Raw genomic sequence first — 25847 nt, forward strand, 5'->3', positions numbered from 1 at the left:
GTCTGAAAAACTACACTATGGAATAATGGAGAAACTAAACATAAAAGAAAAACAATAATCTCACGAAAACAGAAACCTTATTTACAAAGTTGGGTGGAATAATCGCTGGACCTCATTTCTTAATTATTCTGTATAGAAACATAAGTTTAATTGCTGACCATAAAAAACCAAAAACCCATTTGCGCAAGCACTACAAAGCCCTTTTCATTAATAGGTCACACTAACAATAACCCAAACCATAGAATCGTATACACCCACTCAAAGAAAAATAAGATAATATGCTTGGTCGATGGATGATGACCTCTTTGCTCTTGCATGAATATAAATACGTAAACCTCGCTAGTTTCTTCATACTACTTGTCAAAATCCTAAATAAGGGAAGGGTAGGGTTGGCTCTTTCAACAGGGTTGACGTATCTTGAAGAAAGAGTTCTTTTTTTTTTTTTTTTGCTGCTAGAAAAATGATAGGATGGGAAGATGTTTATAAGGTGGTGGTAGCCATGGTACCACTGTATGTAGCCCTAGTTTTAGGATATGGATCTGTAAGGTGGTGGAAAATTTTTACACCTGAACAGTGTGGAGCTGTGAATAAATTTGTTTGTTTCTTCACTCTTCCTCTTTTCACCTTTGAATTCACAGCCCATGTTGATCCTTTCAAAATGAATTATCTATTCATCGGTGCAGATGCTATATCTAAGTTGATAATTGTGGTGGTGCTTGGTTTTTGGGCTAACTGTAGTAGCAAAGGCAGCTACACATGGTCCATTACAAGCTTCTCTCTGTGTTCCTTAACTAATTCTCTTGTCGTGGGTGTGCCTCTGATGAAGGCCATGTACGGGCAAATGGCAGTTGATCTTGTGGTTCAATCATCTGTCATTCAATCCATAATTTGGCTTACCGTTTTGTTGTTTGTATTAGAATTTAGAAGATCGAGACTTGACGTTTCTTCTTGTAATAATACTGATACTGACAATTTACAGAAGGATTTAGAGGGAAGTAATTGTAGTGTAGATCATAATAACAGTAATAGGCCTGCTTCTTTCTGGGTTTTAATGAAGGTGGTGTGGATCAAATTGGCTATGAATCCCAATTTATATGCCTGCATCATTGCCCTTTTTTGGGCTTTTATATCAAACAGGTGTGTTCCTCTTTTTTTCAGAATTTTATTTTTAATTTGTAGTTATCATTTGATGGATTTTCTGAATATACTTGCAGGTGGCATTTTGAAATGCCAAGCATCATGGAGGGATCTGTATTGATTATGTCAAAGGCTGGCACTGGCACTGCCATGTTTAGCATGGGTGAGCTATTAGTTCTTAATATGTGCTTGATTTTGCTTTGCTTTGATTAATAAAATGAATGATTTGTATGCGCAGGGATCTTCATGGCTTTGCAAGAAAAGTTTATCGCTTGTGGAACAGGGCTAACTGTGATGGGAATGGTTCTGAGATTCATTGTTGGACCTGCAGCCATGGCTATTGGTTGTATTGCTGTGGGTTTGCATGGTGATGTTCTACGAGTTGCTATCATTCAGGTAATTTTTCAAATTCTTAGCTTTTGCTTTTTAGTTATTTATTTATCTAAGAATATAATAAGTATTTAATCTTTAAATTATTAATTAGCTAGTTCAACCATGCAGATAAAAATTAAAATCCAGTAATCCCACTAGAATGGATTGTTAATAAATTGTTTAATTATTGAAATTGTTTTACAGGCAGCATTGCCACAATCCATTACATCCTTCATATTTGCTAAAGAATATGGATTGCATGCAGAGGTTTTAAGCACAGCGTAAGCGATCTCAGTGTGATCTACCATCCATTAATTAAATCATGCTTTATTATTAACAAGTTTTTTTGTTTGCAGTGTGATATTTGGCACCGCGGCATCGCTTCCGGTGTTAATTGCTTATTATGCCATGTTAGAGTTTACACGTTAATATATTTTAAATGAAAAGATTGATTAGCTACTGAAATTAATTATGTCCACTTCTATTCTCCCAAACTAATCAATATTTTACTTGTAAATCATCATTTTTACATATGTTTTTTTTTTCAATTTTTAAAGAAAATTTTATTATCGTAATTATAAATATATAAGTAATTAAGCGAACTGAAAAAAAAAATGTTATTTTCATGGATGTATCGACGAATTCAGCGGGAACAAAAATAAGGCCCATAGCTAAAGGGGCCCTATCAAGGCTGCCAGGATGTGCTCTCGATCAAATACTTTTAAAAAAATTCACATTTTAGAAATTAATTTAATTAAATTATAAAATTTTTAATTAAACTATTCCAACAACTCGTATATACAAATTTAATATGCTAATTAATAAAAATATATATATATATTTGCCGAGCTAAGAAAATTAGCTGTAAGAATATGTTTGTAATTTGAAATATTTTATGAATGGATAGAAAAAGAAAAGCTAGTGAAAAATTAAGTAAGAATAAAAAAAATGGGAATGGGCGATTGATGTAGTCTTAATGTTGGTGATTAGGTGGGACGTGAAGCGAGTGGTCACACATCAAACAAACAAATCTGACTAAATAAGTGTCGGTGAGATTAATTTCCCTTAACAAGATACAACTAATCATAATAATATACATTAAAAAAAAATCCAAAAATAAGCAACGGATTATCCTATGGCGAAAGCCCCAGACTCTCGCATATATATACCCATGGAAGAATGAGCTATAATCATTTTTTTCTGTTAAAGATGAAATATTTCATAAAGCTGCTTAAAGAATACAATTAAGAGACTCAAGACCCACAATAGAACATTATAGAAGGAGCCTAAAATTCAAAAAGAATCACAATATGAGAAAATTTAACCCAAAATTAAATTGGACAACATCTAATGAAAATGCCACTACTCACCTCCTTTGTAATTTTAAAAATTATTGTCGATAAAAGATCAAAGATTTATTATTTTAAAATAGTAATCATAACTATAAAAATATATTAAAAAATAAATGAATAAGTCATAAAAGATCAACTAGCCATCCAAAATACTAAGACCGAAAGAGGTGGAAGCTAACAATACGAAAAAAGCACATGCAATCGAACCATGATAGTCGATGGAAAAACAGACATAAAAAGAATCTCTCTCTAAAAACTTTTGAAAAGAGACGGTCTTTGATATTATTTATTATTCATCTAAAAGTTCAATTGTATATTCAAATTTGAGCAAACAAAAATTGTATTTAATGTATTGCAAAATTCTTAAAGGAATTTGACTTAAATGTTTAATTTTACTCATCGGAATATTCAATTTAGTCTATTTTTAAATTTTTAGTAGCTCAAAATATTCAAGTTAAACCCAATTAAGATAATTTTTTTTTAACTAAGTTTGTTTATTTAAGAAGCATAATTTATCAATTATTGGACTAAATTTCTTTATTTAGAAAAAAAGTTTCAAATTTTTATTTATAAAATTTTAAATAAATTGAATGTAGATATTAATTTTAAAAAATAGAAAGTATGTTAAATTAAACTTTGCTGGGGAAAATTTGACAGCAATCCAATTTATTTAAGTAAATTGCTATATTATCTATTTTGACCAGAAATGTTGTTAACTTAAGAGTTAATAAAGCAAATTCGTTCAATTTAAGTAACATATTTTATTTTTTTTAGCTGAAGAATAAATTATTACTGAAAAACTTCCTATATTTTAAAACAAATAAAAGTAAAGTAGATATAATAATGCAGCGGAGACAGCATCACAGCCAAAGGTCTTTTTTGGCTGACTCTTATCTTTAAAAAATTATTAAAAATATATATATATATTTATTTTATTGTCATAGTAAAAAGAAAATTGGTAAGGTTTACAATAGGCTAGAAATTATAAAAAGTAAAAGAAAATAGGAAAATGCATAGAAAAAATTGCAAAAACGACATCGTGAGAAAGAAAATAGAAAACATGAGACACGCAGAACAGGCGTCGGTTTCAGCGTGGCAGTATCTTTGTTTTTGATAATGTTTTAATTACTTAATTAATTAAACAAAATGCTTCAAAAAATTATTTGAACAAAAACTAAGGATATGGTCGTGCGGCCACCAATCGCCCCCACCAATCGCCGTTTTCTTCGGGTTACAACTTCGTGCTCATCGTCTCCCCAGTTCTGTGTTCTGTTTATGTTCCTTATATTCAGTTAAAGTTGAAAACTTTCATCTTTATGTAGTGGTTTTCTCCTTCCTCCGACCCCAACTGAAGAAACATGCTTTCTCTGGAGACGCATAAGGAGGCTGAACAGAGCGTCGTTGTTGCATGAAACGTCGGGCCGGCATTGGGTTTCGTGGAATATGAAGTCAATCAATAATACTGTGAGTTTATATTTACAGAAAAAAGGGGGTCTGTTTTTTTACGTGATTAAATATGTTGATATCATTTCTCTGATGCTTAAAGTTGTTAAGCTAAAAGCATTAAAAAGCTAAAAGAGAGGGAGTAAAGTTTTCTTCTTTTTCTTTTTGTTTTCTCTCTCTTAAAATTCGATTTTGAGAGCTTCCCAAGTTAAATTATTATCGATAATGTTTTACTAATATGAGATTTTTGTTTGCTAATGAGTTTCTTCTCGATGTGCTTCAATTGAAATAACCAGTGTGTTTGGTCTTGTTTGAGTTGAAAGGAAGTTGGTCTTTGTGTAGATGGTGAAATTATTGTGGCTTAATTTTTTCCCCCGATTTTCAGGGACCTTTGCCTGTGGATCCGAAGAGTAGGAAATCGTGTTTTTGTAGCTTTCTTCCTGCAGCTTCTTTTCTTTTTCTAGTTTTCTTCACAGGAAGCGCATTCATAGTTCCAGATTACAAAGAGGTATTGATGCGTGTATATATATATATGAACAAATGCCCACTTCGGAAACTTGACCAAAAATTTGATCTTTTTGAATTTATTTTTCAAGTAATTATTTCCTTTTTCCGATTCTTCAGAAGATGGAATTATCTTGCAAGTCTAGAATAACTTTGAACATGTTGTGCAGAAATTATCAAGATGGAGAATAGTTGATAGTTTCCAGAATTTGAAATTCGTCACTTGCAAGGTTTGCTTTTGCTTGCTGGAAAGTACTTCTCTCATTTGAAATGGAAATTATATGCTTATAGAGTCCAATTGCTGGGATTTATTGCTTACATGTGTTTTTTCTGTTTTAGAATCAATGCGGGCCTCCTGGAAGTGAGGCATTACCTGAGGGTATTGTTTCAAAGACTTCCAACTTGGAAATGAGACCCTTATGGGGCTTTCCAAAGGTAAAGGTTTATCAGTTGCTTGATGGAAGTTCCAATCAGTGATTACTGAGTCTCTTATTTTCCAAATATGCAATAATTTAAATTATGGAAAATTGAATATTTTTGTGTTCATACGAGAGTATAAGCAATGATGTATGATTTGCTGCAACTGATCATATGGATGGTGGGAAAGAAAAATCACAAATAGACACAAGCAACCAGAGTTTAAGTGGTTAGGTAATAGAATATCATAGTCATAGTTATATAAACCTTAGGATAATCCTCATACAAATATTACTGTAATAATAGTAATAATAACAATAATCATAGGTATAATTTTTCTAAAAATAGCATTCTATGCCTCTTTATGGGCCTCCGTTACTGATGAGCAATTTCTTCTTCAATAAATATCAGCCATTACTCAACAGGCCAGCAGCTATAGCCCGATGAATGTCAAATTTCCATGTTCTTCTTTTTGCTTTATTATTTATTTGTTTCAATATTTTATCAACTTGGATATGGTTTCCACAGAGCAAAGAAAATTCTTCGAGTAACTTGTTTACTCTGGCTGTTGGAATAAAGCAAAGAGATATTGTTGATGAGATGGTGAAAAAGGTATCTAAGTTTAAATTTGCACCTTATTATTTACTCAAATTTCTCTGCTTTTGGTTTAGCATTTCTCATTACTATGTTTATTTGCAGTTTCTATCAAGTAATTTTACTGTAATGCTTTTCCACTATGATGGAGTTGTTGATGAGTGGAAGGATTATAAGTGGAATGATCATGTCATACATGTTTCCGCCCGTAATCAAACTAAATGGTAAGTTGCCTTAAAGTATGGTCTGCTTTGTTAGTGGATTGATGTTAGTAAAGGGAAGGGTTTGTGGGTCTATTTAGAGAATAAATCACCTAACTACCACTCTTTTGAGAAAAGTGAGATTCAAACCCAAAATTTCCCCCCAACCATTTAGTCTTAAGTTAAGGTAGTGGACGACTAGGCTATCCTAATTGGTTAATGGTAAGTTGCCTTAGTCTTCAACCTATCATCATTTCTAATGTAATATGCATTTTTGTATAGGTAAATCTACTCACTGTTCGAGAAAAAAAATCTACTCACTGTTGGTTTTTGTTGATAGGTGGTTTGCAAAACGTTTCTTGCATCCTGATATTGTTGCAGAGTACAATTATATTTTTCTCTGGGATGAGGACCTTGGAGTTAAAAATTTCAACCCTAAACGGTATGTTAACTGCACCACTTTTTTTGGATTATAAGAAGGCAATTTTTAAATTAGAAGATTGATGTGAGAATTCCATTTCCATTCCTACTTTACATAGTATATGGTCTATTTTCAAGTGCAAGAAATTGCCACGTCTTGTCAACAAACCTATGTTGTTGTTTCTACTTTTCAAGCTGCACACCGATTATGGTCTAAATGCACACGTTAGAGCTAAACTAGGATTATGTAAGTTATTCTGCTTCATTTTCTCTTTGTAATTATGAGATGTTTAACAAATTTTCCTCTTAGTGTGCATCTGTTGTTTATTATGTGCTCACCACAAGTAAAGTAAAGCCCTGATAAATGAGAAGTATAAAAAAAGTGAAAAAAGAAAAAGAGAAAATTTGTAAGGGTTGAGTAGTCCTTGGTGAATGTGAAATTCGAGAATTAGACCATACCACTATCTTCAAATGGAGATTCTTGTTTAGACCTGATCCACCTTGAATCCAAGGAGCAAAATGTATGATAAGAATCACTTATTTTATATGTAGGTTTCATGTATTAGTATCTTGAATTTATAATAAAGCCTATATATGCAAGAAAAATCCATAGCTTTTTATATTTCAAGTATATCTTATGGAATGGAAACTTTCATTAATTTTTCTAGGGAATATGAAACTCTCATACAAGTGAACAGGCTGCATAGGTGCAAATAACTAAGTACTTCATGATATGATAGCTTAAATTGTATCACTAATAGTGCTCTCAAATGTGAATTTTTCAATTATGTGACATTGCTAGGTATGTGTCAATTGCTGAAAGCAAAGGGCTTGAGATATCACAGCCAGCACTTGATATGGCTAAATCAGAAATACACCAGCAAATTACTGCACGCGTGAGGAAATCAATAGTTCACAGGTCCTTAAGCAGCCTCTTTTGCCTCTAATACTGAGTCTTTTATGAGGAGAAAAATTTGACTGTTCCAATTTAGTACACAGGTTTTATAATATGTTAAGCAATTTAGTAGTATTTAAACGTGATGCTGGTTTGATGGCATCTTTAATTTCTTGATTTGGAGCAAGAATTCTAATGTTCTCTGATTCAACTTTCTTCTTGTTGCCTGTGTTCTTCAATAATATTCTCTTCTTGGGAAAACCTTTGATTTTTAAAGTTGACTGATAAGCACTTGCTGCCTCAACACTGTTGCATATATGGTTTTGTTTCATTGTTAGCAGAAGAACTTTCAAGCCTGGCATTTGTGATGGAAATAGTAGAGCTCCACCTTGCACAGGGTAGTGATTCACATACATTGCATAGCTTTGTATAGTTCAAGTAAAATTTATTTTTAGCTTTGAAGGTTTTTTTTGTTAATTTGTTTAGAAAATAAGTTTATTTATTTATTTTCTTGATGGAACTTATTAAGCTGAAAATGTCCGACTGTAGGTGGGTAGAAATGATGGCTCCTGTTTTCTCAAAAGCGGCATGGCGTTGTGTGTGGTATATGATCCAGGCACGTTATTATGTATACTGCACTAATTATTTTGTTCATTCAACTCCTCCCTATCCACCTTTTATTTTGGGTTTGAGGATGGGATTGGAGCTTGGTTTTATAAGAATGGAATTAGGCTACATTGCCCATCAATTTCATTATTTTTTTTAGAAAGCTTTTAACAGACATGGTTTTAAATAATGTAACTGAATTAGTTTGGAACAGTAATGCGAAGAGGTAACAGAATCAGACTACATTGGCTACCAATTTTGTGATTCTTATAAACTTTTAGCAGAAATGGTTTTTAATAATGAAACTGAAAATGGTTGTGGAATAAAAACAATGTAACTGGATTTTTTTTGGTGTGGTTGATATTTAAAACCAGGGGTTGGAGAGGTGTTGCAACTGTATCACTTTGTCTTGTGTTCATTTGCATATGAAGTATACTTACTACATGGCAGTCAGTCACTGGGCCTAACATTGATCTTGTTAACCTGTTGTCCATCTTCCTAATTGACATTTTCTTTTCCAGAATGACTTGATCCATGCTTGGGGTCTTGATTATCAGCTTGGTTATTGTGCCCAGGCAAACTTTTTTTAATGTTTAATCACTTCTTTTTAAAAAATTACTCATACACTCTCGTTTCCCGAATCTTATTTTTAAGTGATTCTTTTGTTAGGGTGATCGAATAAAAAATATTGGTGTGGTGGATGCTGAGTACATAGTACATTATGGTCGTCCTACACTTGGAGGCACAGATGAAAATAAGGTTAGATCTCCCGAATTATCACACAGACGTTATTACTGCAAATAGCTTCAGTTATGACGGCTCTTTTAACCAATCTTAAACTTGAGGTTTCCTTCATGATTTTGGCTGCTTCTAGTCCATAATACCAGATTATTTGGAACCGATTCTGCAGTGCCTCGCCTGATTTAATCTGTTACTGAAGCTTAGTATTTGGCTATTCCATTGCAGGAATCATCTCATTCAAATAAAGGCGATCGTAAACTTGGAGTATGTATCATGCTAAATTTACCAAGGATGCTTTAACTTGTCTAGTTTGAGTTTCATTGAAACTTAGTTTTGGCTCTGTGTAGCAGGAACCATCTCATTCTAATAAAAAGGATCCTAGACTAGAAGTAAGTAAATTCAGATTATACTCACTGAAGATCCTTTTATTCTTTAGCTTTTTCATGACTAGTTGAAAGTTAGCTCTCTTTTTGTTCCTTTCTTTTGACATTACTAATTTTGTTTAGAGTTGCTGGTTTAGCCCGCCCTATGAAATTATCACACACAGTGTAACATTTCTAAAAAAAAGTTTGCATACAATTGTGTTTTAATCCAATGCTTTTAATTTTGACAAATGAGTGCAATTTTATCCAAGGTCTGATATTTATATAAGGGAGTGCGTTATCATTGACATGTCACACTATGTGGAATATTTTATTTGTTACGGATATAATCATGCTTTTCTTCAAAAATCTTCTGAGCATAAATATCAAGCAGGTAAGAAGGCAATCGTTCATTGAATTCAAAATTTTTCATAAACGATGGGAAAAGGCAGCAGCAGAGGATAAGTGTTGGGTAGATCCATATAAAGAAGCAGATAAACAAAGCATTCCTAGCTTTCATTTAGCCGGTAGAGCTGTTTAAGTCGATTTTATGATCAACAAACAGTAAGATAACAGAACAAGTGAATTAACGGAGATGGGGTTATGCAGAGATCTCGGGCTCTGAAGTGCAAATATTTCAAAGCATCAAATGGAGCATCCTGGTGTTGTATCCGAGTCCATGAGACATTCAACTTTATTTGTACATATTGAACATGTAATTACATCATTCTTTCTTCAAGAATGAAAATATAGTGATACAGATGTGGGGAGGAACAATAAGAGGAGGGAGAGAAGGGGAAGCTCAGATTATTGATTCTGTTCATCTTGCATTAATAAAGCATATACTTTGGTTGATGCTAGATGTGTGTGAAAATTGAGAATTAAACTCATCATGCTTTGATGCTGTCTAAATCTTTAGGGAATTAGATTATGTCAAATTGGAAGTAATCATCATGATTCCAATAGGAAAGAACTTTACAACTCAGTCACTTCACAGTATGCATTCAGTCCAGGTTAAAAAAAAAAAAGACTGCTTTACAACTGGTTCCAACAAGTTCATACTCAAAACCCACAATTTATTACAACCAAAGTTTAACAATTTGTTTCCTTTGAGGATAGACAAAATCTTCCCCCCCAAAAAAAAAATTGAATTAATTAGATGAAGATGCCTTCATCAACAGCATAATTCTGACTTGGAAGATTAATAAACAAAATTCTGTTTAAAATAGTAATTTGTGCAGCAACTTCAAGGCATCTATGTGTACCTTCAGCATAATTTTACAGTGAGAAATGTCATGTCTAGTAGTCAGCATAAGTACCAATAAATATAGTGATGCCCGAAGGTTCCTTTTTATTTTATTTTCTTGTCGCCTTCGATGGTGCGTGTAATAGCGACTTTTTTTGTTGTGTTTTTAATTTGGTTTCCAATTTTTTTTTTTTGTCTTGGGTGATTATTTGAAAGGGTTTCTTTGGAATCTGGATTATGAAGGCCGCATATGTTTTCTAAGAAGGAGAGTTATTGTATGCATGATTTTCGAGATTATACCGCTGTGTTTGGTGATTATTATTTCTATCATAAACTCTCCCACGTCCTATGTTGTTCAAAGTCATTATTCTTTGATTTGCTTCTGTGTGGTTTGGATAATTTAATTTTCTTTTTTAGTCTTTACCTAATTTTCCTGTAGACTCTCTTTGTACTTTTGATTTTATGGGCTTTAAAAATAGATATATATATATATATATATATATATATATATATATATATATATATAATAGTTTTTAATGAAATTTCCGTTTTAATTTATTTGGAAGATGCCATATCCATTAAAAATAAATAAATTATTGTCGTTTCTTCTTCTTATTATTAATAGTATATATGACGTGAGGAACCCTTGTAATTGCAGAGAAAGATAAGCAGAGCCGCAGAGAGGTAGGAGAAAAAAAACCGTCAACGGAAACCAACGCAACTTCCCTAATTCCTATAGAGATGGACACCAGCTCAGGTTGTTTATTTATTATTGAAAATTATTTTTTTAAAAAAATACAGATCTGTTAATAATTTTCCTAAAAGGAAGAAATTAGCTGTTACCCTCCTAAAACCAGGGCAACAACTAAACTAATGTGGAACCAAGACAGAGAACTGAACAAATGAAACGAAATTGCCAGATTGGCAACAAGTAATGTGGTCTATAAAACCCATTTCAATGAAAACACAAAAAGATCTCCTCCCATTGTATTCTTTGTCCAAATTGTTCATATTTTGGTTTTGAGTAGGCCTCAGAAGTTGCAAAAATGGGAAGATTAGGGGCAAGAAGGTTGGCGATTATACTAATCATTACCATTTTGGCTTTCATCGGAAATGCTTTGGCAGAGGCAGAGGGAGAGAGAAAGAACAAAAAGCAAGATGATTACGTGAATATTCAATTTATATGTTGTATTAAATTGTGGGGGTTCATCGCTGTTGGCTCTTGCTGTTGAAAATTACTAATTGCTACATGTATTTAATATTTGTTAATGGAGGTAATTCAAGAATTTAAAAAGAAGAGGAAGATGTAATATTATTGTTTAATTCAAGAATTTCATTATCTTCACTACTAGTCCATTTCACTTTAGAACATGTCAAAATTCTGTATTATTGAGGTCATGATTTAATGGTAATGAATTCAGATCACACGTCTCCTTCTAACGAGAGAAAATGAGAGAAGGCAAGGAAGTTTTTCTTGGCAGTAGCAGCTTAGAATAAAATACATGATATAGATAACACACGATCCGTCCCAGCGAGAAAAATGCACATCAAAATATTTTTTTTCTCCTTAATTTATTTGAAGATAATGAAAATACCCACCATTTGATTGCTACTTGCCCTTAAAATAGCACATGGGTTGTTGCACATTTTCTGTAGAAATAAGGCCAATGAGACTCCCAAAAATCAAAACAACAAATGCAGATGTGGCTTTAAGCCCCATTGTCATGTTCATGAGCCCTACAAGTTAAAACACACTGTATATTTCCTTGCCAAAAAACACATGTTCATTGTTTGAGTATCTATTAATATATGTATACATAATATAGAAAAGAAAAATCATCAAAAAGGCCACAATGCTCACAGATTCTTAGACACAAAAAGATGTCCTTGTACAAGACAAGTAGAAAGGCATAACACGAGATGAATCATATGTAAGACTGAATCTATAGGATCTACAGTGGAATGTGTCCATGGTATAATGACCAGCAGTAACACAACTTGCATTGAACAGAGACATATAGCAATTGAAGTATACAATAATGGAGTTTGAATATATGTAAAGCCCTCACCTTACAACTTTAGCAAGTAGTAGCTAGGCTTAATTGCCCCTACCCAACTTCCACCCACCTAAACATTTGAGTTGGCTACACCTGCATGCATTAATAGCATCACCTCCATCTTATCCACCAGCAATAAAAACTCATCTATCAAATGGCTATTACACCAGCAATTAGCACTCACCAACTTAAACTAGATATAAAACCAGCCTGCCTCTCTCTCTTTCTCTTGGTTTTGGTATGTGTGTGCTGGAGGGTGTCATTGATCTAAAAAATGGGACCACCTAGATCAAAACACTATCTGTTGGAACTTGGCAGGACATTGCATGCATAGAATATGCAGGGTCGTCTTTGGATTTCTCAGCCCCACTAAAACTGAAGCACCATTGCCAGAACAGTTGTGCTCTTTATTATGGTTCAATAAAATGTCTTGGAGCTGTGCCAATTTACTTTGTGCTAGTTCACAAGGAACGTGAGTCAAAAGTAAAAGGTTTATATTATTAGCCATGGCAATTATGCTAATGAAACAATGAAGGTTTGAATCTGTGGGATTAGCCAGTTTATGATAAGGGAAGAGCTAGCTGTTGTAACCCAGGGTTGAACCAAACAGAAAAACCAAAAAAATGATTTCTGCTAAACACTATGTGCAAGAATCAAGATCAAGGAAATGGCAGAAGCGGAAATAAAGACAACCATATCGACAAAAGAAGTACCAACATGTTGCAACAAAAAAAATTGGAAATAAAGATACCAATTGATTTCTGCATTACATACAGTGGTAGAATAAAAAATAATAAGCAAGTGAGAAGACCAGATTAAAATAAGATGAATCTTAGTCTTTGAGTAGACAAGCCAGCCCTATTGAGCACTAGCATTAATATATTCTTCAAACAACTAATTAAATTATCACAAGCAACAGTAGCTTAATAAACAAAGAACAATGTTTCCCCAAATACCATATAAAGCTAATCTAGGTCTGCCACTATCTTAAGGCACTGCTATTTCCATAAAAATTTATACACAATTCCCTCTGGAAATAGCAACAGGTAGCTTGGAAATAGCAACTCTCAACACTACTAGTATTCTTATAAATAATAATATAATTATAAACAAACAAATGAAGGACAGATATTCCTCTTCCCATTCACACTCTCAGCAGAATCAGGGAGATGACCCCTAGAAATTAATTAATGCAAAATATGAAGATTTAGATATGGCATCCAAAGCAATTACAGGTCTTGGGAGTGAAAGAACAGAAACCGAAGGGCCTGTTTGGGATGTTGCAATTGATGGCATAGCAACATGGAGAAGGCAAGCAAACCCCCTTAGCGCCTCCACAGCAAGTGCAAAGCGCACATATCTGGAAGCTGCCCAGCCTCCTCCTGCTCTCATTCATCATCATTCTCATCTCCACCACCTTCTCTGGCTCCATCAATGGCACCATCTCATTGATTGTTGCAGACCCATTTGCCTCCAAATCAAGAGAAAAACAAAACAAACATTCAATCCACTAAACAACCACAAGAAATACTAACCAATTTTACAAGAAATGAAAAGAGATCTAAGAAAATATTTTTCAAAAAAAAAAAGTTGCATGATAACTGAATGGTTAAAGATATAAAGGAACACTCACTTGGGCTACACTTGTACTTGCTTCACTGTAGCTGATGACATTAGCCAAAAGCAGGAAGAGGAGAATGAGGGGAAAGGTGACCCCATAAGCAGCAGACATTATGGATGTAAGATTTTCTTTCTTTTGAGATGGGTTCTGGATTTGTTCAAGTTAAATTGGTGGCAACTGGTAATTGGGTTTTGGGTTATGATCCTTTGCGAAGGGTAATTGATTTGATGGATCATAAATATAAATGCATTTTTAGTTTTGGTTGATGGGTTTTCAAATGCTTTAGGTTTAGGTGGTATTAAAGAGAGAGAGAGAGAGGGAGAGAGGGGGAAAGAGGGAGGGTCCTTTCTCTTTTGAGTATTCTGGGGGATGGAACCATGGAAGTGGGTTTTGGAGAGGCTTGTGGTTGGGAGAAATGGGTTCTTGGAGGAGGAGAGGGTTTTGGTTTTTGGTCCACAAAGCACAGAAGAGAGTGAGATCTTGAGTAAATTGTACTCTTCTTTTGCCCCGTTTATTTACATATTGTTTATATTTTTATTACTAATGTGAATTTTAATATGTTAACATAAAACTATTATATAACAATATACTTTATGTTTTATTTTATTTTTATATGTATATATTTTTTTAAAAAAAAATATACATATATGTAAATAAAATAAAACATAAAGTAGGGGAAGACTCAATCCTATGAGTACTAATGTCTTAAACCAACACATCTAATGCTGCTTTAGACAAATATTTTTTTTATATTTATCTGCATATAAGTTACTCAATTCCCTTTTATATGATATCGATTTTTATTACAATTTTTTTAAGAATTAGAATTAAAACATACTATTAATCTAAGTTAAACAAAGTTACAAATATAAAAATAGTTAATTTTATTTTTTACTGGTGGGATTATTTAAATTTCAATTATTAAAGTCGGGAACGAGTATTAACCATTACTCTTTTTATTCAGTTATATATTAATTTATTAAAATTAAAAAATTATTTAATTTTTAAAATAATAAAAATTTAATAGTCGGTGAATCATATAAAAAATTAGTTATTTTCTTTTTAATAATAGAAATCATTAATTTCAAAAAGAAATAAATAAATAAAAAAATTCAACACGAGACCTTCTTATTTATAGTTATTTAATTAATTAAACTTAATTTTGACATTTAGAGATTTTTATTAGATTATATTCATCTACGAGAAACGAGATAACTAAATTAATATATTTTAAATAGGAAATTTTCACGGTGAGTTATTTTTTTTTTACAAAAATGATATTATTTTGGCAATATATATAAATTTTTAATATTTAACCTAGTAGTAATTTATATTTATATAAATATAAATAAAGTGAAAAAAAATAAAAATAAACTAAAAGAAATTATTTAAAAAATGTGTATTTTTAATATTGGCATCGAAAGCGTTGCGTTTAAGCGTCCATTTTTCGTCTCGCCACCAACACCAATACCAAGCTGACTGTAGGTACAGGCGGTATACTCCAATTGGGGCCTCGCAGTCTCAGTCGATTCTTGCTAAAGTACCAAGTATGAATAAGAAATTTGGAGCAGCGAAGCAGCCCACCGGCACTCCTTCACTGGGCTGGTCATGCGTTGTTGTCATCATTTCACTTCTCACAGGCGCCTCCGCTGTTCACAACATCTATAAACCTGATCTAGTAACAAATTTATCGGTGTTCATTGTTACCATTACTTCGCATGCTCATAACCTGTTTGATAAAATGTCTAATTGTTGGTTTCTGGTTTTCTGCAGAGATTGCCTCCAGAGAATAGCGTTGATACAGCCAACAAGAGTCAACCTGAAACAAGCAAATAATCTTTTCTCTCTTTGGTTAAGATACAATTGTATGTGGATTTCAATTTTACAAGTCTTTTGCTTTGAAGTTTTACTGCTTGTCTATTTGGTTACATGTGTCATTTGATTGGTATTTGACTGAAAGAAGAAATATGTCAAAGCTTCAATTTTTAATCCTTTCCATCTAAATACTTTTTTACTCCTTCGACGAGACAAACGAACTTGAGCATCTTGAATGTCATTTTCAAGGAGAAGCTCTATCATCCATTAGATACAGAACAATCAAATTCACTAAGTTCAAATTAGTTTATACTTTATTAGTTATAAATAGTATGACAATGACAGAATGTGAAGATTTAAGCCTATTGACTCCAATCCGACAACTCGACATCTTATGTACGAGCCCATAGCTAAAGCTGTATGTTAGAGCTTCTCATTCATTCATTCATTAATATATATATATCCTAATGTAGTTATACCATGAAAAAATGTAGAAGCATATATCCCATGCTACAATCTGCTGTTTCTTACCAAAAACAATAGTAAAAAACAGAGCAAGTAGATTTCCTCGAGGAATTCGAGTTCTTAATCCCAGCATATATGTCATAATCAATTTTCCGTTTTCATCCAAGATATCGTACCAGAGTGAAGATGTGGGAACAGAGGGTTGAGCATTTGGCGGAAAGCAACTAGAGCGAAGGGCAAAGCAGCGGCTTGACGCAACCAAAATCTTACGTTAGACCAATGACAATTTCAGACCTCCACACACACATTTAGGACCGTTCTAAAATGAAATCGTAATATAACACTTTGTACCCAACATACTATAAATGGTTACTTTAGTTCAGTGGTAACGGAAGCCTCTCCATGAATGAGGTATTAAATTCAAAATTAGTAATGTTACTGGCCAGTGATCATGTGCTTCAGGATTTAAAGGAATATGCAAGTCATCTTAAAGAACAATGGGATAGCATGTATCTAAATGAAATTGGATGTCAATATGCGTTTCAAATGAAAAAATCATAGTACTAACAGTCTTAACATAAAATGAAACTCAAATACCCTTTCATTTCATATCTTATCTATTCAAAAGGATACTAATGTAGTCTATCCAAACTTTCGTCGTTATATACACGAAGCATAGAAGGAAATTAACATATTTTAGTGCATGAAGGTAGTGCAAATTGGTATTTACACGAATTGTAAAATGCCATTACATTGCACAAATATTTCAAACCACTTGCAATATATTGGACAAGCGTCAAAAGCCTCAAAAGAATATCACCAGGTTCCCTATGGTTTCAGATCATTATCAGTGAATTACCAATGGAATCATGAAGAACGTTCTCCTGGGTACCTGATAAACTTCAGGGATTTATTGCAGAAAACTGGTGTATGCAGCGGCAGTCCATGAATGCTGTTATTGATTGCCTGCCATTTCAAAAAGCCTAATGGGAAATGAGATTTAAACTTGTTAATCTTGCAACAAATTGCAAACAAATCCAAATTACACGGCAGAAAGAAACTACCTCTTTGATAAAAAAAAAAAAAAGGAACTACCTCCAGATCTGTTGCTGCAGCTGTGTAAAATAAATCAAGGAGTGCCTATCTCACAAGAAAGAAGTTCACCTTGATGTCGTAACCATCAAATAATCCATCCAACGAGACAATAAGCAATAATGTTCCTCTTCATCCTGCTACCACCAAATTCTTTTATGTTGAAACCAAATTCACCCACAAATTTCTGCAAAATGAACCTATCTCACGAAAAAATTAATGGTGACTAGCAATCAAAAATTATTTTGTTCGACAATAATCATTGTCTGTAGTATATTAAGGGACCAGAACTGCTAAACATTTCAGAAGATTTGAAATGAGTTTTTCAGTCTTCCAAAGCAGTAGAAAATTAGTACCAATGAACAATGAAAAAGATGAAGAAAATGACCACAATGAAGATGATGAAGACTCTGATGTAAATTATGATGATGCTCAATTCCACATATTTGCAAAGCAAACATCATCTTTTCAATGCTTATGAGATGCAAGGCGTAAACTGGACACTTCAAAATAGGAAACCTCCATGAAGATTCCGAAATCCATACTGAGGCTTCACACTTGCAAAGAATAGCTTTATACAACAAATGGAAGAAAATTTAAACACAAAATCAGAAAAAGGATCTTGAGACGGGTCAAATATTTGCACAAGATTACAACAAATGGAAGAAAATTTAAACACAAAATCAGAAAAAGGATCTTGAGACGGGTCAAATATTTGCACAAGATTACCAAATGTGACAATATTTGCAGATTATACAATGCGGCAAGAAATTCAGAGGGCAAAGTCTGAAATGAATTGCATTTTCAACTTGGCATGGACTCTGTACATCTCCAGCAATGGGAAATGAATTTACAGGCAATACTTGTTTATTGACCAAAACATTGTGACTAATAAATACTAAGACAGCATCTATCCTTCTGTGTCAATATTATCATCACCAGAAGGCATCCGTCTAGGCTCTGAAAGGGAAAGTCGCCTGGGCTTTGTTGAGCCTGCTTCAACAAGCCCTTCTGGTGATAAAGTTAATGCAGCAGATCCTGATGATGGCCCCAGATATTGTACTGGGGCATCAGCTGAAGATGATGATGATAGATTGTATGTGAAAATTCCCATAGGGTGGTCAAACTTGCAACTTGGACCAAATTTGCAGACACCATAACGAGAATAGAAGATGCACAAAGGTTCTCCCTGTTATAAATTAGATAACAAGTCCATGAATCCTTTCAAGAATATAACAAATTAGGTAGTAACAACCAAGTACAGCTAAAATATTATATAATTTAAGCGTGTGTGCACATAAACAGAGAAGATTCTTTTTATGGAACATCTCATTTTTATTTGCATGAAGTTTCATTTTTATGGAACATCTCATGTCTATTTGCACAACGTTTATTAGAATTACTTACATTTACCAAATCTCTTTTAATTTTTTTTTTTATTTCTATCAATTGACAAGAGGATGTTGAATTAACATGTGAATGACTATGAGATATTGAAAGAATAACCAGCAAAAACTTGAATAAAAAAGTGGCTAACTTCAACCTTCAAAAATTTTTATGACTTGGCAGTAAAGAGGACGATTAGTTTGGTCATTGGGTAGACTAGGATAAGAAGAAAGTTCTGAATCAATTTTTTAAATCAAACCCATGAAATGAACTGCAATCATCTAGTCAATATGACTGAAATAGGGTCCAATTATTTAAAAACAAATACACGTTTTTTGAGTTGCAATTTGAAGGGGGAAAAAACAACAGTCTTAACAACTTGCAACATTTTTCAGCAAACTACAAATAATAATAATAATAATAACAATTATGGGAAACATGTCAAAACAATCCATTACTAATTTCAATTTAACCACCAATAACAAGGAAATTTCATTACAAGTAGCATAATTGATAAAGATAGATGGATGGAAACAAAGACCATAACCATAAGAATGGAACTTACTGGGCGTAAAGGAAGGCCTATGGGGCTCAAGACACAGTCTGGAGCAGGAATTAACCTTTCTCTTGGATGATGGAATCTACAAACTGCACCAAACTTACAGTCCCCAGTCTTCATGTAAAACTGGCATTCAGGCTGCCCAGGTCTCTCAGGAAAGTCATTCTCTCTTTGCAATGCATAAAATCCTACTGGGACAGAGCCAGAGCGGAATGGAGAAAGTGCCCCTTGAGATCCTGTATTCATCCATTCATTCTGGCGGGAGGTTCCATACATCTGACTGTTTCCTGTTTGTTGCTGACCCTCTGGAGAAGAAACTGATCCCAGCTGACCCTGAAATATTGACATCCCACAATCATATCACCCCTTTTATCACAAGATCCATAGAGCACAAACAGAATCAACTCGAGTGCCAAAGCAGCTAATGAAAGCAAAAAGCTTAGGAACCATATATCAACCTCAAATAAGTGGGGAGTTAACCCCCCAAAAAAAGGATATTATGTCTCTTGAGGGATCCAAGGAAACAAGTAATAGAACCTATCACTATCAACAGATTAAATCACACCCTAAGGAAGAATTAAAATCCTCTGAAGATGCAGTAAAAAAAAAACTTTGTGATTGAGACAGTAATGTGTACGTTTGGCATTTTATTGGAGCTACTTTTGAAAAATGCAGCTCCTGAAATAAATTAGGTGTATTTAAAATTTTTATATGTCATAAGAACTAAAAACAGCTAGACAGCTTTTTCCAACATCTAAAAGGGTGCTTTTCCAACCAAAATCCCAAATGGAGCTAGTGTATTTACATATGTTCTTAAATGATAATAAATATATGCTAACAATTCCGTAATATAAAATAAGCAGATAATGGGTATAGTCCAAAAGTAGCTTAAGGACTCATCATATTTAAGTGGAAAATGCTAATTCATTGTTTTCCCTTTGCTCTTGAGAATATGAAACTTTAAGCAATTGCAAAGACTCTGTTTTATAAAGTAACCACTTTTGTGGCACCGTCCAGATGTAAAGGATTCTGAAACCTTCTTTCATTGTTAATCCCCTTGGAACCAAAAATTGGTACCTACATTCAATTAAGAAAGCAACACAAATACTTAAAAGTTTAACTGGGAATAAATAATTGTAATAGCTCAATGGCTCTCCAAGAGTCTCTAGGAACACTGCCACAACAACCAACTAATGCCACCACATCCACAATCACTGTTACCAAAAACTACCATCAGCATCTCACCCAAGGAAGCAGCTCAATCCACCACCAACACTAGCGCTGCAGCTGCCATCACCACCCAACTCCAAATTTTAACTAAGCTTCAACTCTGATTCACAGCTTTAGCAACAAAGGGCCACCCAAGCCTTGCATATCAAAGGTTGAGCTGAATTCTAAGTACTAGACCAAAACATAAGCATATGAGATTATCAAAATTTTCAGGAAAACAATGAAATTTTCAATACCAAGGCTGAAAAAAAAAGATCAATTCAATTAGGTAGTGTAGGTAACTTTCACGCATTAATGCTATGCAACTATCCACTTGCACAAACAGTTGAATGAAATTCATGGATAAAATGAAAAGTTTAACAGAGTATGGGGAAAGAAAATTGTATGATTCAGTGCAACTTCAACAACTATCATGATTAAAGAATATTGATGATGTCCTCGGAACACTCTCAAGGTTTGTTATTGATGCAGTGTGGGACTGGACAAAAGTTTCATCGGGCCATGCTTGGTGCCATTTCTTAATGTGTAATTCCATTTTCCATATATGACCTGATCTTGATCTGCCCTCAAGGTATTAGCTATAAACCATAGGGTAGTCACACAGTTGGTCCTCTAAAAAGACCGGCTTGGAGGAAGGAACTACTAGTTGAAGTGGGGTATTGACATCATAGGATTTCTTTTCCAACTAATAAGCATAACAATGTGATACATGTAAAATTTATTGCTAGATCGATGATAAGGAAAAAAAAAATGTGGTCAGACAAGATTATTGAAATTAGAAAGCACTACACCTACAGCAGTACTTCAAACACATTTTAAGATGGTTTAGTGAAAAACTAGCCTGCTGTCACCATTGTCATTGCATACTCAAACCAAAGTTATAGAGAAGTTTACACTGTATGAGTTCCAGCCTGAAACAGATACTACTCCTTGAGATAAAATAAGAGGTGTATAACTTGAAGGAGCCTGCCAACGTGGGCTGGTAATGAAAGATGCTCTTGACCAGTTTGTAAGTCCTCCTGGGTAGGATTGCTGACCTGGAGTTGTTGGAGACTGGACAGTAGGATAAATAGGGGAACTGCGTAATGGTACTATCACATTAGTTGGTTGAGGATGGTGGAATTTACAAGTGCTTCCAAACTTGCATTGCCCAGTTCTTAAGTAGTAAGCACAGTCAATCTCATTCTGCAGAAAACAAAAGAAAAGGGATAATAGTGATCAAGTTTCCCATAGAAGCACATGTACAAATAACAATAGCCAAGAAACTCCAGAGAACAGCCAGGCCTGATATATGAATAAAGACTGATCATATTAAATTTCAATATAAACATAGCAGGTTTAAATGTGAAACTAAACATCTCTATTAAAAATAAAAGGAACCCTCAAACACCTGTCAATAGAAATAATTGTCCCATTCATTCCATACAACTGTTCGGGAAGAAAGAAAATAGAAGAGTGGAAAATGGGGAGAAATTGATTTATCTTGTTAGGAAAATAAGGAGGATAAAAAAGTGAGTAGAAAGTACCCTTGGGCCCGCAAAATCTAATTTCTCAAATTGTACAGAGTGTAAAGAAAATTTGAAAATTTTAATTTTATCCTTCATTTAAAACTCATTGTAGGAAAAATTATTGTAATTCATTTAGAACTAATCCTAGAAAAGTTATTGTAATTTTAATCATTTAGTTCCTAGTTTCCCCTTTATATTTTCTTTCCATCCAAATAAAAAGGAGAAATTAACTCTATTTTCTCTCCTCTCTCATATTCTACTCTCTAATCTTTTCTTCCACTTTATCCTCTTTCAAACATATATTCAAGTCTATAAACATAGATACCGAGTGAACCAAGGATAAAACCATGTGATGAGGTCAATGATTTTGACATCCACAAAAGAGTTCAAAACAAAATCAAAATGTTCCACACATTTTTCCTTTATCCTATAATTATCCACATTATACTTATATTCACTCGTCTTTCAAGTTTTCTTTTTCACTCTTTTAGATTTAACCACTATGCTTTTTGTTTAGATAGATAGTTAGCTCCTTTAAATGTGCATCGCCAGTTACAATTTTTTTGCTTCCCATCAGTTACATCATATGGTAATTATTAATATCATTGATGCAAACTTTTTCATGATATAATGTGTCAAAATGTTAGTAGTAGCTTTTCCTGTCTATATGATGCACAAGCTAGAAAGCAAGCACCAAGGAAAATTTAACAGACTAAAATATAGAAGATTCCAGATATTTGAGCGAGCAAAATATCAAATGAATAATACACACACGTGCGCACTTAATTGAATGAGGAAAACAAAAAAGAAAGAAAAGATACATACCGATCGAAGTGGATACCCCAAAATATTTAAGGATACTCTTCCAGCAATCCCAGCCTTGTCTTTTGGATGATGAAACTTGCATGTGGCTCCAAACTTGCAAGTTCCTGTCTTTAGATAGTACTGGAGCACAATTAAAATAATCATCAGTATGTCATACCCTGCACTTCATGAGCTCCACTGAAGATATGATTTTTGAAGATATGATTTTTGAAGAAGCGAAAGCCTTAAGTTTCTCATAGTTATTCCCACTCTGATTATGGCAGCTAAAATCTAATGTCAAAGAGGAGATAAAAAGTGAAAGTTGTAATGCTAGTAGATAATTGCTTCTCTATGTCCCCTACCTTTTAGTTTCATTTTCTTCCAATTCTGTCAGGGTGGGGAAAGAAGGTAGGAGATTGGTCAAATGAGGGTTAATTCACGTTCAATACAGTAAGCATATCAGATAGAAGCACAATACAGCACCTGGCATTCAGGTTGTCCCATCCTTTCTGGAAATTCCCCTTTCATCCTTGCAGCAGCTATAGCCTAGAATTCGACATAATTTAGTAGAAAATATGAATCACAATTGCTTCTCTAGTCTACAGTAAACATGAAATAGGGTGTGTGAATGTGCAATCAAGAAAAGCATGCAAATGAAACGTGGCAACAAACGAAAGTCCATATACTTGAAGTTCCAAGAATTTGTCAAAACATGCTTCCGGTCGTACCAGCTTTCTGTTAGGAGGATGATTAAATCGACATGTAGCTCCAAATCTACAAAGACCTGTCCTGATGTAATAAGAACAATCAGGCTCTCCGGAACGCTCCGGATAGAGCCCAGATTCCGTCACTTCATTTGATCTCAGGTCCATATGCCACATTGCATCTGAGGTGACAATAGTTAACCAGGTTTGAAAATTCATCGCAAAACATTGTCCAACAAAATTAAAGAAAGCTTTCATTTCATCCGCAAAGCTGCATAGTGTGACATCTTTACTGATAATTAATTCATTTCTCTGATCACATCAAGGCCGAAAGCTGCTAAAAAAAATTATCGCTGAAGGTACTTTATTCTCTTTATCGTTTTCTAGAAACCAAACATAAAAATAAATTTTGCAAGCTCCTAAACACCAGTTCCACAAATATTTTTGACAAAAAAAATTGAAAGAGGGTGGGGAGGTTGTGGAGAAAGAAAGAAAATAATGTTTTAAAATGAATAAATAATCAATCAATCAATTTAGCTAATCACAATTACCTACCTTCCACAATATGACTAGTTAAAGATTGACAGAGTCATGATTCTGCAATGATCAATGCTATTTCATTACAGACAGCCAAAAAAAGGACATCAATTCAGACAGCTTTTCAATGAATCAACGCAACGAGATAAAAGAAAAGCAAGAACACATACACAGACCAACCCCATGATTGTAATAAAACCGATCAATCCGAAAATTCAGAAACAGAGAAGAGCGAAACTGACAATTCAACCATCACAAAACAAAACTTAGTTGCATTTCCTACTTTCTAATGAATCATAAGCACTGCATGTGCATCTTCAAAATGAAATTTGAAAAAAAATGGTGAATTAACAAAACCAACACAACTGCACCTGTGATCGAGCCAAATTAACCTCGCATAAGGGTAAAACAGACAATTCGTATCACGTAAAATTTGCGTTCGCAGAAGTTTTTATTTGAATATGAAGTGACCAGCACAAAAACAGGAAAAAAAAAAACTTAGAAGAGAGAGAGACCTTGGTTCAACGACGGTGACAGAGAGGGTTCCTCAGTCACAGGTGGAGGACCAGTGCGGGAGATCGGAATTCCAGCATCAAAATCCATTGAAAGTTATAAGACGTGTTACGATTTCCCTCCATCACCAAGCAGTGACTCTAGCGATCCCCGCGGGAACCCTCATTCCCTAACCAAAATCCCCCGAGTCCCAGAGAAAACCCTCCCCAGAGCTGAGTTTAAGATAGATAGCAAGCGTATTAAAGAGAGAAAAAAAGGTGAGGGAGAGCTTAATTTCCAATCCTTATAGCTGAGAGAGAAAAGGCAAGCGGACGTTGTCCACTCCTCTCCACGGAATTTGATAGCTACGAAGAAGAGGAATGCGAAGACGAAGAAGAAGAAGAAGTGAAGAGAATAAAAACCAACCATCCAAATTCCAAACCAGACAGCCATCTCTTGTTCATTGCTTTCCAACCCGCGTTTTTTACACTAAAACGGTCCCTCACGCTCCTCGCCTACTAAATTTCTGGTACTCTCTTCCTTCATATTTCTCCACGTACCGGTATCTTTTATTTTGCGTCTTGCTTTTGTTGATACTTTAGCTTTTACACTTGACGCCAATGCTGATATAATGATAATATAACACGTGGTCGTCTGTGAAAGCGAGTGTGCGAGTTTTATTGGGATGAGAGTGTTGGTGGTTTCACACTTGATACCGTAAAATCGGACCTGTTCTCTTCGGACTGTAGAGCTGCTTTTCCTATTTCCACGTTTTTTCATCACGTACTCTGCTCTGCGACTACTCTTTTTTATTAAAAAATGTTTAAACACATTTGAATTATACAAAAGAATTATAGGAATTTAACAATTAATTTAGACTCTAAATCAATATTGTAACTTGTTTAAAGAATTAAAGGTTCTAAATTTGTTACTAATGAGTTATAGTTTATTATTATTTTCTAGATTATAAAAAATGAAAATGTATATACAATAACTATTCTTCAAGGATTGAATGGAAAATGTATGTATTTAATTAGATATATGGTGGAAAAATAGTATTTTATAAGAAAATAAATATTATATATATTAAGAATCACATATATCTAAAGAATATACATGTTAAAATATGATATAAAAAGAAAATATATATATATAGTTGGATCATAAGATGTACATTTACTAAAACTCTCAAATCTTAACTTTCATGTGTTTCTCAAATTTCTTATAATACTGCACAAATAAGAAAAAAAATGCAATGTTTATGTTAGTCTATAAAGTATATTTAATT

General features: G+C 33.7%; 4 protein-coding genes and 2 long non-coding RNA genes across 11 annotated transcripts; 3 read left to right on the forward strand and 3 right to left on the reverse strand.

Moving 5' to 3' along the window:
- Positions 1-294: 294 nt before the first annotated feature.
- LOC110622560 (auxin efflux carrier component 5) lies at positions 295-1952 on the forward strand. The gene is made up of 5 exons (XM_021767111.2): positions 295-1137; positions 1215-1300; positions 1376-1533; positions 1714-1790; positions 1866-1952. The coding sequence occupies exons 1-5, from the start codon at positions 461-463 to the stop codon at positions 1936-1938; spliced, it is 1071 nt and encodes a 356-aa protein (XP_021622803.1). The 5' UTR covers positions 295-460; the 3' UTR covers positions 1939-1952.
- Positions 1953-3930: 1978 nt separating this feature from the next.
- Positions 3931-9911, forward strand: LOC110622981. 6 transcript variants are annotated; one of them, XM_021767767.2, is made up of 16 exons: positions 3931-4091; positions 4184-4325; positions 4690-4812; positions 4979-5038; positions 5148-5243; positions 5754-5837; positions 5925-6043; positions 6360-6461; positions 7242-7358; positions 7676-7732; positions 7884-7950; positions 8462-8515; positions 8610-8699; positions 8907-8945; positions 9032-9070; positions 9438-9911. In XM_021767767.2, exons 2-16 carry the CDS (start codon positions 4305-4307, stop codon positions 9582-9584), a joined length of 1215 nt encoding a protein of 404 aa, XP_021623459.1. In that variant the 5' UTR covers positions 3931-4091; positions 4184-4304; the 3' UTR covers positions 9585-9911. The 6 variants fall into 6 exon arrangements, 5 of the variants coding, with proteins under 5 accessions (XP_021623459.1, XP_021623460.1, XP_043816003.1 ...); XM_021767768.2 differs by having other exon boundaries at positions 3949-4325; positions 9653-9911; XR_006352060.1 differs by lacking the exon at positions 9438-9911 and having other exon boundaries at positions 3952-4325; positions 8851-8945; positions 9032-9076.
- A 3279-nt stretch (positions 9912-13190) lies between these two features.
- Positions 13191-14078, reverse strand: LOC110622301. Its single transcript, XM_043960192.1, has 2 exons — positions 13980-14078; positions 13191-13856 (listed from the first exon to the last, which is right to left on the reverse strand). The coding sequence occupies exons 1-2, from the start codon at positions 14076-14078 to the stop codon at positions 13554-13556; spliced, it is 402 nt and encodes a 133-aa protein (XP_043816127.1). The 3' UTR covers positions 13191-13553.
- A 1290-nt stretch (positions 14079-15368) lies between these two features.
- On the forward strand, positions 15369-15958 carry LOC110622318. Its single transcript, XR_002489083.2, has 2 exons — positions 15369-15645; positions 15741-15958. It is a non-coding gene; the product is annotated as an uncharacterized LOC110622318 (long non-coding RNA).
- Positions 15959-16819: 861 nt separating this feature from the next.
- LOC122724541 lies at positions 16820-18000 on the reverse strand. The gene is made up of 2 exons (XR_006351998.1): positions 17343-18000; positions 16820-17230 (listed from the first exon to the last, which is right to left on the reverse strand). It is a non-coding gene; the product is annotated as an uncharacterized LOC122724541 (long non-coding RNA).
- Positions 18001-18025: 25 nt separating this feature from the next.
- LOC110622317 (zinc finger CCCH domain-containing protein ZFN-like) lies at positions 18026-25020 on the reverse strand. Its single transcript, XM_021766783.2, has 7 exons — positions 24583-25020; positions 23555-23712; positions 23310-23372; positions 22848-22967; positions 21409-21699; positions 19291-19617; positions 18026-18528 (listed from the first exon to the last, which is right to left on the reverse strand). Exons 1-7 carry the CDS (start codon positions 24668-24670, stop codon positions 18250-18252), a joined length of 1326 nt encoding a protein of 441 aa, XP_021622475.1. The 5' UTR covers positions 24671-25020; the 3' UTR covers positions 18026-18249.
- Between the last annotated feature and the right edge of the window lie 827 nt (positions 25021-25847).

The sequence above is a fragment of the Manihot esculenta genome, chromosome 9 (assembly GCF_001659605.2).
Source record: "Manihot esculenta cultivar AM560-2 chromosome 9, M.esculenta_v8, whole genome shotgun sequence".
In the NCBI taxonomy this organism is placed as follows: Eukaryota; Viridiplantae; Streptophyta; class Magnoliopsida; order Malpighiales; family Euphorbiaceae; genus Manihot; species Manihot esculenta.

What these genes read in the sequence shown, in the direction of transcription:
- LOC110622317 (XM_021766783.2), bottom strand. Translation starts at nt 24,670, where the DNA reads ATGGATTTTGATGCTGGAATTCCGATCTCCCGCACTGGTCCTCCACCT. An exon ending in TGGGGTATCCACTTCGATCG is followed by an intron (nt 21,700 to 22,847) that starts GTATGTATCTTT and finishes TGTTTTCTGCAG; the next exon opens with AATGAGATTGACTGTGCTTA. An exon ending in TAGGCCTTCCTTTACGCCCA is followed by an intron (nt 18,529 to 19,290) that starts GTAAGTTCCATT and finishes AATTTATAACAG; the next exon opens with GGAGAACCTTTGTGCATCTT.
- LOC110622981 (XM_021767767.2), top strand. Translation starts at nt 4,305, where the DNA reads ATGAAGTCAATCAATAATACT. An exon ending in AGGAAATCAATAGTTCACAG is followed by an intron (nt 7,359 to 7,675) that starts GTCCTTAAGCAG and finishes CATTGTTAGCAG; the next exon opens with AAGAACTTTCAAGCCTGGCA. An exon ending in AGCTTGGTTATTGTGCCCAG is followed by an intron (nt 8,516 to 8,609) that starts GCAAACTTTTTT and finishes TTCTTTTGTTAG; the next exon opens with GGTGATCGAATAAAAAATAT.
- LOC110622560 (XM_021767111.2), top strand. Translation starts at nt 461, where the DNA reads ATGATAGGATGGGAAGATGTTTATAAGGTGGTGGTAGCCATGGTACCA. An exon ending in CACTGCCATGTTTAGCATGG is followed by an intron (nt 1,301 to 1,375) that starts GTGAGCTATTAG and finishes TTGTATGCGCAG; the next exon opens with GGATCTTCATGGCTTTGCAA. An exon ending in TACGAGTTGCTATCATTCAG is followed by an intron (nt 1,534 to 1,713) that starts GTAATTTTTCAA and finishes ATTGTTTTACAG; the next exon opens with GCAGCATTGCCACAATCCAT.
- LOC110622301 (XM_043960192.1), bottom strand. Translation starts at nt 14,078, where the DNA reads ATGTCTGCTGCTTATGGGGTCACCTTTCCCCTCATTCTCCTCTTCCTG. An exon ending in CAAGTACAAGTGTAGCCCAA is followed by an intron (nt 13,857 to 13,979) that starts GTGAGTGTTCCT and finishes GTGGTTGTTTAG; the next exon opens with TGGATTGAATGTTTGTTTTG.